This window comes from Cupressus sempervirens, chromosome 8 (assembly GCF_028749045.1).
Source record: "Cupressus sempervirens isolate cs-2001-9-10 chromosome 8, ASM2874904v1, whole genome shotgun sequence".
Taxonomy (NCBI): Eukaryota; Viridiplantae; Streptophyta; class Pinopsida; order Cupressales; family Cupressaceae; genus Cupressus; species Cupressus sempervirens.
Genome location: NC_143125.1, coordinates 272,683,851 through 272,697,285, shown reverse-complemented (window position 1 = coordinate 272,697,285; position 13,435 = coordinate 272,683,851). Strand labels below are relative to the sequence as shown.

The following is a 13,435-nucleotide window of genomic DNA, read 5'->3' as shown; positions in this document are numbered from 1 at the left end:
TTCACCTCTCAAGATGTTGGATAAGCGTCAGACAGAGATAAGCCATGCATTCAATTGTTTATCGGAAACAGGTATTATCATTTTTGTTTATGAGAAGGTAAGATTAAATTGAAGTATCTCATTGTTATCATCATTTTACTTTCATTTAAATGAATATTGAATATAAGTATTTATCTAATATTGAGAAACTGTCACAGATAAGCAATCGAAAGGAAAAGAAATCTGAAGCCCTAATTGATTGTGTGATAGCTGGAACCTTAATTGATACAGTGGTATTGGAAGCCCTAACTGAATCTGTGGTATGAAAAGCCCTAGTTGAATCTGTGGTCGCGGAAGCCCTAAATTGAATCCATTGTCGCGGAAACCCTAGATAAAATCCATCATCGCGGAAGCCCTTAATTGAATCTGTGGTCGTGGAAGCCCTAAGTGGTAAAGCGGTATCAGAAGCCCTAAATAAACCGATGGTAATTGATGCCCTAATTGGTAAGATGATATGTGATGCCCTAATTTAAATTATAGTGGTATTTAGTTGTATTCATCAAATGATTTTTGAGATAGCAGTCAATTTGAGAAATTGTTATAGTGTATTTGTGGACTAACCCGGGTGGTTGCATACTTATATGATTTTGAGTCTCAATTTTCCAAGGTATGTGATTTCAATTTTTGATGTAATTTCATTAAAAGGTATTTCAAGTATTTAGTTAAGAAATTTTGCTTAACTGACTTTAACGGTAAATCTTCTTCACATGAACATGAATGATGTAACTTCTTTCTTATGAAATCGAAGTTATAACTAGATTCTATGCTCATGATAGATTTTAATTTAGACCTAGAAAATCCGGATGTTACAGAAATAAGTTGGGAAGCATGTGGAATTTTCACTTTGTCCCTATGATGGTCGATTTTCCACCCTCTCCTTTATGTGCAATGAAAGATAAAAAATTTAGGGACTGAATTTGGCCCTAAATTTCCACCAAGTGGGAAATGTGTGAAGATTAAACAAGCCTTCTTTGGGAAGGTAAAATTACAAAGGTTGAAAAGAATGTTCAAATGCAAACACAAACCAATGTTGAAGGCATCATTAATATCGCATCAACATGAATATTGTTAGCATGATTCTTGGTTGGGCACTCTACCTAGCTAAGGATGTACACATCATTAAAAGGGTTTCAGATGAACTGGTAATGGACGATATGTTGTTGGAATTGGACTCCATTTTTTGAAAGGGCCAACCCAGAGATCACTTTCGACGTTTCAAAAACCATTGAAGACCCTGAGTAAGCAAAAAGAATTTGGTTTAATCATGCTCATAGACCAATTGAACAAGGAGTATCGTAGGAAGATACGGGTGGCATGAGGAAAGTTGAAGGAAATTTGGGACTATGAGCAACAAAGGCTGCAAAGGGGAAATAGAGTGTTGACTCATTTACAATTGCCTTGATGAAGGCAAACTTGAAGAGGAAAGGCACAACCAGGGAAAAAGGTGAAGGACCCAATCTACGACAAAGCGGTATAGGTCTCTAGTGTAGTCTAGGTTTTTGTAATTTTGATTAGGGTACAGGAACCCCTGCACTTTGGCAATGGCAGGGAAGCTATAGAAAGAAGATTTTGAAAAGGTGTCATGGTCCTTGTGTCGAAGGGGCTGGAAGTGCGCATCAATTGTTATGTTTTTTGTTTAAATTGTTATGTTTTTTGTTTAAACCAGTTGTATTGAAATAATCAATGATGGGGCTGGTTGGTAGGGTGTTACGTGATCTCTCTGAAAACTACTTACAAGGCAGGATTTTAATTACAATGAGGGGTTGTTTCAAGTATGGTCAAATGGTGGTTTCATCTCAAAGCTATGTACATTTATCTTAACTATTAATAAAATATCTAAAATATTACCAACCAAAAAAACCTTCTCATTGAGCTACATGAGCTCCCAGAGAAAGTAATAGCAAGTACTGATTTTTTATATTTCTCAACTGTGTCACAAGGTTCGCCGCATTTCATGTATGAAATTCGAAATTCGGCGAATTCTGAAAGAATCTATAAAATTCGCTCTGATTCGCCCCAAAAATCGTATGCAATAGGGTTAGGGCTATTTTAGGTGATAAATTTGGATCTTTGAAACACATTCTCAGGCGGAATGAATGGAAGTCCCGAAATGAAGAAATATTATCGATGCAAGACACACCAATGTTGGAATCTAAGGAAATGTACAAGTCATATCGCTGCAAGACATGCCAACAGTCAAAAGAAAATCCCTGCAGAAGAAAATCCGCACAAAGAGATTGTCTACTAGGCGTTTGGATTGTTCCCTGTAACGCAAATCCTCTCCAGCATGGTGAGCGCTCAAAATGAGAGTTGATAATACAAGTCCTCCAAGTATTTTTAAGCCCCGCAAATGTATACGCAAATGTATATGAAGTACTAAATAATACATTAAAACACATTACTTAATGTACATATTTAAGATATATTTATTACTTATTATTTCATATACTATATAGTATAAATAACACTTTTCTAATTTATATGTTAATTAAATAAATAATTAAAACTTTAATTTTGTTTACATTATACTGATTTTAAATTTGTTGAAATGTTTACATTGATCTATTTTCTATAATTTTAGCTTATCAATTGTAAAACTAAAATATATACATTAAGTTTCAAATTTAAAGTAATATTATTTTATTTTAATAAATAATTAAATAATTTATTTTATTTCAATTTCATCTAACGATGTTAAGTTATTTTTATAATTTAATCAATTTATTATTATATATAAAAAATTAAATTTATATAAGGAAAATTAAATGTCGAATTTTTTTCGAACTTTTTACTTTTGTCGAACTTCATCCGAATTTTATTGTTCTCGAACACGAACTCGAACTCAAACCTTGTGACTTAGTTTCTCAACGTTGACCTTGGAATCTTAATGTATTAAGCTTCTTTTGCCTGGCTTCTACTATTGCCTGGCTTCTATTTTGCTGGCCTAGCTTTTTTTTTGCTTGCCTAACTTGCAATTGCTTTGGTAATTATGCTTCAAGTACATTAAGTTAGTCTCATTTCTTATCATCATTATTGCGCTACATGAGCTCCCATGGAAAACTAATTGTATGTATTGATTAAAAAGTTTCTCCTTCAATTTTGGCCTTTGAACTTTAGTGTACATTAAGCTTCTATTTATTGTTGACCAGTTTTCTATTCTACTTGTCTAGCCTGCATTTATAGTCACAGTCAGTATTTTTAATGGCCATGCCTGGAGTCCTTTAAGTTAATCTCATTTAGTATCAATTAACATATTTAATATTCTCTCTCTCATAAAATTGATCTATCCCAGGTTCAAAATTCACTTAGCCACTTTTCGTTTACTTTATGTTTTCCTTCTCAAACAATAACAAGACATCATCTAACCAATCAAAACTCCATAGTGACTTAGATTTTGATCTGTGCCACCCCATGTAAGGTAAAACCGTTAAAGAAGCTAAGGAAAGAATCAAAGAGGTTGGAAATGAAAGCAATTGTGTCCGTGTTTCTTGTGATACTTACAAGCTTTTTTTCAGAAAGCTGTACCAAGAAGCCATGTTGAGACATTGGTCTGAAGATCAGATATTCTGCTTTTCCTTGGTAATGTCTGGAATTATCAAATACATCAAAATGAAAAAGCACACCTTAATATGAGAAATTGAAAATATCACAAGCAAGTTAGAACTCAAATTTAGTGAAAATAAACAAAAGGGATTATGTACTATAATAAGCATACTTATTGGTAATATGCTCCTGAGAAATAAGCCTGATTATTTGCATCGCTGCTGGCCAATCTGCAGCAAGTCTGTACACAATAAACATTTCCACAATGACTATCTAACTTTAATTTAATCAAGGAGACTAAATACTTTCAGCATTTTACAGGATACTGCACTTTCAAAAATATGAATAAAAAAGATAACATTAATTGACAATTTTCAAAAAAAAAGGCACTACACATTCTAAAGATGATGAATACAAAAGATGACATCGATTGGACATTCTACCTAAAAGACTAAACAAGACTCCAAGTATCAATCTTTGCCAATGTCAAACAAAATTAATCGAATTTTATTGTATCACCAAGAAGGTTGGCTGGGTTAAATCACTGTTTTGCATTTTCTCCAACAGAACTGATACCCATGGTCCATAAAATAAAAGATTGTTTATATGCTAACTAGATATGGATATTGAGTACAATTAATCCAAATAAAGAAAGTAACTTCCTAATAACTGACAGCTTTCATCAAATACTCCAGGGCACTTACTTGGTGACCAGGGAAAATCTCCTAGTCAGTTAATTCTTATGGAAGTTTGCAGTGATCATCTCATCCTCATATCGTTTGGATATTCTGGCAATAAGCCATGGAGGACTGACATATGGGAGGGCTTGCATCAAGCAAAATCATGGATATAAATTATGCTTTGTGGTCTATGTTTTAATGGCAAGTCCAGTCACACAAGTTATAAATATTACTCTGTCATATTTCTTGTTACCCAATTTCCATCTTCTGTAAAAAAAATCTATGTGCTCTTGCTAAAATTAGTACAAATAAAAACAAGGGGCTCTGTTGCCCAATGATACTAGTCAAACTGTCTACTCTTCTGTAGTAGTCAAACCGCATAATAGATGATTGTGCAATTTTCTTGCTGTTCAAAATTTTATAATCACATTTTGATGAAAGGTAGATCCCAAAGTATATGCATATACAATTTGGATGATTCACAACTACAAACTTCTGTGCTGCAACACTGAATTGTGCTGAAATTGCTTTTTAATAATTTGAATTTTACAACATGTGTCAGGAAATTGAAGGATGTTCTTTCTACATTTTCCATAAAAAATCTACAAAAATTCCTCTCAAGCACAGATGTTCAATCCAAAAGGGGCTGAAAAGTGTATTAATGAATTTCCATAACACAAAGAAATAGTGTTTGCAGACATTTGAATTTAGAGAAAAATAAAATGAAACAAATCAAACATTAAAACATTGTTCATTTCCTTAATAGGATGGCTTGGAGTGTCATAAAAAATTTAGTATCACTTGAAGATTGTAGAATGTTCTTTCTGCTGTAACAGTAGAATTAAAATTTGGAGAATGTGTGAAAGAGGGTGGGTTGAAACTTAATAATATGCATGTGGCCATCATTTCTCACTTAGGAATATCCCCAAGACAGCTGTTTTCTCACTTAGGAATATCCCCAAGACAGCTGTAGGTGCTTATAGCACTAATGTTTCTATGATGGCCATTATGTGTCTTGGAGAGATTATGAGCCCATCATGAAGCTTGCCACACTTCAACTTATCAAACCAGGAAACTGTCAACCACGAGAATCCTACATCTTGAGCAATGAAGAACAACATGATTGAAATGATATGCTTGACAAGAACTTGCAATGCTATGACATGAATTGATGATTTACAAATGGACAAGAGACCTTGCTTACATAGGCAAGTGAGGAGGAAGTAGGTACAACATGTTAAATGGTGACATCTAAAATAACTAGTCATTAAATGATCGTGGCATAAGCCAACTAAGCCATCCTAAGTGTTGGCTCCTGATTTGACATGTTTGAACATACCAAGAGTGCCACATGAATTATCTAAGGGTTAGCTAATTCCTATGATCAACAATTTAGGTGGGCTTGGGCCAAATTCTAGCTCTGCAAGACTTGGGTGGGTTTACCCTTCAGACAAGTGACATTATCTCATTATTTTCCATACAATTGGTTAGATAAAGCAGATGACCTCTTATATATTCTATATTTATCAAAAGAAGAGTGGAAATGGCTAGTTTCCACCCTATCACAATTTGACAAGAAAAGTCAGAGATCTCTTTAATTCCTTCACAACACAAAACATAAAAGAGTTGATTATTAAATTTTATTATGTAGACCATGACATATCTGGATGACACACCATTTCTGACCAATGCCTAATCCTTCACTATAATACTTCAAACATACTAACATAAAGGATAGATCTATTCTTCCACTTTGTAGACAGAATATATCAGACAATTACTAAATTCCTCCTACTTATCAGATCCGTTCCAATACTAAATATATTCATCAGCTAAACAGAGCAATTACTCAACTCCTTGAATTAAAAGCAATGAATAAGATGACATAAATTCTAAGAAAATGCAGCCAGATAACCTAAAACTTGTTCAGAACATCTAGAAATACAGTATCACAGAAAATGGAGAATAAAGTACTACATGAAAGTACTTCTGCAACTTTTAATAATATATAGAAATGACAATACATTGAGACATACAAAATTGACTCAAAGCCTGCAAGATGAAACATGCTGAAACTCTTTGTATTGAAACCCTGGTCTATGACATCAATATTCAGAGAACATCAAAAATTCTACACAAGACCGACAACACTTCGAGAAATATATTCATTTCTTCAAAATTCGGACCATCGCCTCCTGTCTTGGAAATCCGTTTATAGAAGAGGAGGTGGTACACTTGTCATTTTTTAATTTAACAATTACATAACAATAACAAGTTACAACAAAACTCAAAACTACATGCCTTTAGTTAGACACGTTCACTAGACTGATGTTGACATGTTCTGACCCATGACTCTTTGCTTGAAGGAATTTGCATGCATCCCGAGGAGATTTTATTCTATTGCTCTGGCTGTTGGGCTGATAAAGATGGTTCATCCACAACACTATACAGCTACACCCACTCATCATAATCTTCTTCACTGGGACAATGAAAATTCATAACTTGATCTGCCATCTGTCTATAAGCTAAGTTACCGATTCGGATGCAGATTCCGGAAGCGGATACGGGATGCGGGGATTTTTTATTTTTTTTGGATGCGGATGCGGGAGGAAACGTATATATATATATATATATATATATAATATTATAATATTAACATATGCAACGAAATGCAAGAAATATACAAAAACAAATCATTTGATAAAGCATAATATGACTATGAATCTATGATACTTAACAGTTAATTGAACCCTTAAACAAAATTCAAGATATTTCAAAATTCATATGATATTCATATATCAATATCAATATGTGCTTGTCCAACATTAGTGTTTAGTCTTGACTCTTAATAAGTTCAAATAGGTCATGTTCAAGATTCCAACAAAATAAAATTTAAAAACATGGTAAATGATTTAAGTCTGAAGATTCAATCAATTAGAGTCTGGCTCTGAATCATAGGGATTTGCAAGAAAATCCACATTCTCATTGTCATCTCCAACTGCTGAAAGATCATTTGAACCAAGCATGGCTCCACTTATGCTAGATGCACCACGTGCCACACTAACATCATCACCGTCTCCAACTGTAACAAGATCATGAAGTGTTGCATCCAAATCTGCACACTCAGGGGCTACATCCCAAAGCTTTGTTGCCCCTTCCTTGTAATGATCATTCTTACGTGACAAAAGACGTAAGTTGGTGTGGACAAAGACGAAGTCCTCAACTTTCTTGGAGCCTAATCGGTTGCGCTTCACCGAATGGATAAAGGAGTATGTACTCCAATTCCTTTCAGCAGCAGAAGAACTAGCAACCTATATAATTGTCACAAAACATACAAATGAAAAGCAAATTAATTTTATAGAATGTGTGAAACACTAAATTCTACAATGCAAGTGTAAACATAAAATTTTAAAACAAATTTACTAAACAAAATAAAAAACTTACTTGTGATAGGACTTTGATTGCAAGAGGTTGAAGATGCTTGAAAGGTTGACCATACATGTACCACCATGTGATAGCTCCCATTCTATTTTGGTCCTTTAGTGCAAATGGAGAATGCTTTAACCTCGAAGCAAACAACCCAAATTCTTCCCTCACATTTTCATGCATTTCTTCCAGTGGGAAGAGTCTTGAAAGGGCTTTGTGGCACCCCTCAGCAACCTCCTCATCTGCAAATGGTGCAACTCTACCCGGCATACCAGCTATCTCCTCACTATAGTACCTAGGAGAAAAGGCATATGCAAGGAGGTGCAATGGGGTAGTCATCTTATTCCAGCGATGGTTGATAATTGCTTGCACTTGTTTGCATAAGGCTTCACATTGTGTGGGGTCACTCTCATGTGCTTGTATAGAATGTTTTACCTTCTCAACCATGGTGTCCATGCCATCATACACATCCCCTAAGCAAGGCAAACCATGAAACTTAGTAATTTAAAAAAATTAATTTACCTTCAGCAACTCCAATTTGGAGTATGTTCTAAAAATGGATTGTGACATGTGGTGGTTGGTCACAAACATCTGTATGTCCTCCCCCTCTTCATATATTTTCTTCACCCAATCTACTTCAGTGCCAACCCTCTGCATGATCAAGTTAAGGGAGTGAACAGTGCATGGAGTCCAAAAAATATGGTCATACCGACTCTCAACTAAAGCACCCGCACCCCTGCAATTTTTGGCATTGTCAGTGACCACCTGTACCACATTCTCACCACCCACCATCTCAATGGCCTCAATGAGAATTCTAGAAATGAATTCTGAATCCTTCACTTGCCCTTCACAATCAATGGCCTTCAAAAACATTGCCCCTTGGGGGAAATTGCAATCACATTAATCAGTGGCCGATTTCTTGTATCCTTCCAACCATCTGACACAATAGTTAGACCCGAAGTTTTCCAAGATTTTTTGATCGGTTGAAGGTCTCTCTCTATATGTGCCCTCTCTTGTTGCAATAAAGTTGTATGCACCTTTTCATAGCCCGAGCTTGTGTAGTCAGCTGGTGATTCTTTGATTGCTGCCACCATTTCCTTCCAATATGGTGATCTCACCAAGTTGAAAGAAAGCCCATTCGCATAGAGGCAACGTGCAATAGCTTCATCAGCGCGGTCTCTTGCCCCCATTTTAAATGCGGTGTCCAATGGGCCTCTTTTACGGGTTGAAATTTCCACTTCTTCCTCATCCTCTTCTGGCACAGGTACCTGCAAGAATGGGTGTTGGGAGGATGCCATTGGTTCAGTGGGTGTCTTTGGCTTGCTCTTTGAGGAAGGACCTTGATAGTAGCTTTTTTTTGATCTATTGATCAATGCATCAGCAGCTTCTTGTTCTCTTACAAATGAAAGTATTTCCGCGCTAGTCATTCCAGTACCATTTTTGCCTTTGCACATTCCAAATCCTTTGCCAGCAGGGCCCATAAAATGAAGCTTCACTCGAGAATATGAGCTATTGAAAGGTTTTCCTTTGTTACTTTGACAATAATTGCACTTCCAATAGTATGAGCCACCTCCTGAAACCTGTGATATCCGTGTTGTATGTCTCCACAAAGGAGAACCTACATCAATTTTGAAATTATCAGTCCCTTCCCCTCCTTCGCCCCCCACTGAACTTTGACTAGCACTACCACCGGTATCCATTCTTGCCTAGTTTTTTGCAACCTATTTTATAAGAAAATAAATAAATTTTAATTAGTTCCTAACAACGATGAACATCAATGATCATGCATACAAGTGGAAAGAAGTGAGAAAAACTACTAAAATAGATACCCAAAGTTGCTTCTACATATCTTCCAAAAAAAAAAAATTGAAAAAAAACTTTAAAAAAATCTTCAAGAACTTAAAAAAATCATCAAAAACTCAAAAAAAATCATCTAAATACTCAAAAAAAGGATTGATCACTTACCTTGAATGGTTTAAACTTCTTTGAGAAAGCTATCTCTCCCTCTTCGATCGATCCTCTTCGAAAATGCTGAACTTAGCTTCACAATGAAGGAGTGGCTGTAGGTGCAAACAAAACTCTAAAATGACTCTTGTGAATGCTTCTATGTTGTCTTCTAGGGTCGTTTTAGGGTTTTATTGTGAAAAAATGCTTTTAGTCACATGTTGTTTCATAGTTTTAAGTCAAAATATACTTTATTTTATTAGTTTTCCGCCTAACTCCCGCGGATGCGTCCGGATGCTCCCGGATTCCCTGCGGATGCTGCCCGAAAGCCACCCACAAGCATCCAGAGGCTTCCCGCATCCATCCGTATCGGATGCGGAAGCGAGGGGGCAGGGCCACGAATCGGTATCAGAGTCTATAAGGATTATACCTGACTGCACATTGGTTAACTTCCCTTTCGAAGTTCTCATAATATAACCATGAAATATTAACTTATCAATTCAAGTCTTTAGGTAATTCATATCAAGGCTTTGACAGATGTCATCAACTGCTGCATTTACCTTTTCTATTGCATCTCCTCTCCATAGTTGAAAAGACTTTACCTTTTTGTCCTCATCCTGAATATACAGTAATACAGTATTTTCCATTTCATCATAAGCTTTATGTGGTTCTCTGATTCGTGACTCTATATTATCTCGCAACATCTGAAAATTAGTTAAGGATTTTACAATCAAGGCAGTAGGTTGAATCTTTGGTGACCTTTCCTTATTGCATCAAAAGCCATTACATCTTGGATCACCTTTCTACCCTCCTCTGGTGTTACTGCTTGAAATCTTTGGTGCATCTTTGTCTGCACTTCTCTAATAATGTCATCCTCAAAAACACTCGGATTATGCTTCCCTCTTTCTTCCAACATCTGTCGGTATTCCTCAATGTGTTGTTGCCACAGAAAATGCTGAAAAAGAGTCTACTCAATGATATTATCATCACTAATGAATTCCTGCAGGCCTCCATTCATAAATCTTTGTGCAATCTTCCTTGAATCTCCTCAGATGTGAAATCGGGCAGAGGAGCAATGGGCACAGGAGGGATTCCCTCTTTCATTTCATCATCAAGGACAATAATAAGTTCCTCCTCCTCTGTCTCATATTCAGGCACCAAATGAACTGGTGGGGAGTCCATACCCTTATCTTTACCTTTCCCACTCTGAAATTTTGCTTCTCGTGTAATTTCTTGCTCTCTATCTCTTTTGCCATTGGGATAGGTGGTGATGGTGATTGCCTTGGTGGATCGTGTCCATCTCTAATTACAGCAACAGTTAAAGATCTAGGGCAGGAGCTTTCCTCTGATAGACCATGGGTTCTTTCCCCTTCTACCTCTTCCTAGCCTCCTCATCGTCATCATGTTTATCTTCATCTTCCTCACTATGCCTCTTGTGTGCTTTCTCATCAATTTTATCTTTCAGAGAAGGTGTAAGCCTCATCTCGAGTGACCTAGATTCATCCACCACGATTTTAGCAAAAACAGCCTTGACATTCTTTGATATTCCCAATTTCTCCCTTAGAGTAGAATATACATCAACAAAGAAGTCAAATATGGTACACATTTTCACAGAAACTTAATCCCACATAAGAAAGTATGCAAACCATTTTCTCCTCTTCTCATCTTGTTCATCTCCAACAAACTCATTTCTGATCACATCTTCAGGGTAGTGGAAAACATGTGGTCGAGGCTTAAGATTAACCCTTGTCATCATTATTTTGTAAAAATTCTCTGGGTCACTCATTCTGGACACACTAGATCCCATCCTGTATGGTTCCAAGACTTTTCCAATTTGTAACCACGCACCTCTTACCATATTGAAATGATGAAAAACACTAGTCTCTGGAAATAATGTCCCTTACTTCTCTTGCTCAACTCCCTCTCCTGTATCTCACCAATTTGTCTCGTGATTTCTAGAAACGCCATCCTCAATATAATATAATAAGGATCACATAGGGGCAGCCCAAGAAACCATAAATTCTTATGACAATGCTAATTGGATATGGGTAGACATCTCCCCAATTGTGTGATATAGTAGGATGCCATGATTTATCAGTTGGTTTGATAAAATCAAGAATTCCAATAGATATCCTTTGAGGATTAGGGGTCAATCTCTCCCTTAGTCTTGAAGCAAACTGATTATCAAATAATATAAAGCTGGAGTTTGGCCGGTTAGAAGGCATAATAGTAGAGCACAATTGTACTGGTAAGATCTTTCCATCCTAGTCTACTGTCAACTCCATTAATTTATTGATGTAATCTACGTTCTTATATAAAATCATACTCATCAGAAAGGAATACCAGTGGAAATGAGTGACTTGATCATCCTCCAACTTACACAAATGTTCATATATTGTGACATACCCGGGCTGTTGAAATTGGAAGCACATGTATAGAAGTCCTCTAGTGAGAAGACTACCACCCTGAATTCCCAACATTTGACATAAGGAAGCTTGGGTATCTCTGAGTTCTTTATTAAAGAACTTCACATTATAAGGCGCAGGCCCTAAATCTCTGACAGTCAACTTCACATTTCCTACAGAGGCTAGACGAACAGGGAGCATATCAGTCTTAATCATTGTTGAAGTAAATGTGTATGCCTTCTCAAATCTCTCCATGCATATATCTTGTATGTTCGGAGAAACCTCGTTTAGGTCAAAGATTTTCCTAATTTCTTCTACAGATATCTTTAATAGCGCATCCCCTTACATATCTCTGAGCTCCTGGTAATTTGATCATACTTTTCAACTAAACTCAAAAGTAAATCTACATCAGGAAAAACTGTTGGTAACTTGGTACAAACAATTTCCCTAAGTCATACTACCAGCATTATAATCAGGGTGCCAAATTTGCCTGCCCATACCATTGTCTAAAATCTCCAAAACCAGGAGTGTGCATCTCAATGTCTTTCACTACTCCATACTTATCCCTCAAACCTGCAGCAATTTCTTTCCCATCTTTGTACAGGTCGACAACTGATATTTTCTCCATGGAGGATTCTCTTATCTGGTCCAACATATCATCAAACAGATGTCTCTCCATGTAGTCAATCTTCCCCAAATCTCTCTTAATAATTCTTTGCAGAAGGAAACCTTTAGAAGTAGAATTTAGCAATTTAGGGCACAACACTCACAAGATAATTCTCTACAAAAACAAACTCAATTTCAAAGAAGAGCATCACCACTGGATCACCACAGCACAAGAAATCCACAAACAACTTTAAAACTGAGAAAATGTCTCGAGAAATCCCTTTAAAGTTCTGAAGAAAGAAACCATGAACTCTACGTGTGTGAAATAAATTCATATTTCCTGAACAAACGGTTAAAAACACTTAAGTACCAACTTTAAAAGTGGACCATCGATCTTCATGTATCAGCCTGATCCAATGGAGGAAACTCATTCTGACTTCAGTTGACTGTCCATGTCATCACCAGAGACCACCATTCATCCAATCAACATTGAGCATTTATTTCACAACAACAAACTATCACTGTGAGACCTTGCAAGCGGCCCTATCCACATGGCAAGATCTCATGTTCTCGTGTTAAATAACAGTTGAGCACTTTTCTTGGTGAGAACACGACAACCGTTGATCTTCATCTGCACTTTAATCAGTCAGTTGTCCATCTATAGATTAACCACCGAGCAATTCATATCATCAGATCAAAAGATCTTCCTTGAAATGAGCTCGTGTTGAAAGATGGGACCCTTAGCAGCTCTTTCTTTAGTACCTTAGTTAAGCTCTGCTTCTGCTACACCAA

At 36.3% G+C, this 13,435-nt stretch overlaps 1 protein-coding gene across 2 annotated transcripts in view; it reads right to left on the bottom strand.

The window, feature by feature from the left end:
* The window catches only part of PFT1 (phytochrome and flowering time regulatory protein (PFT1)), a 107,561-nt gene that overhangs the window by 24,757 nt on the left and 69,369 nt on the right, over positions 1-13,435 (bottom strand). For both annotated transcript variants that reach the window (XM_089797434.1, XM_089797433.1), the window contains exons 12-13: positions 3,755-3,823; positions 3,541-3,625 (exon numbers count right to left, since the gene is read on the bottom strand). In XM_089797434.1, the coding sequence (XP_089653560.1) occupies positions 3,541-3,625; positions 3,755-3,823 (154 nt within the window). The remainder of the gene's footprint in view (positions 1-3,540; positions 3,626-3,754; positions 3,824-13,435) is intronic.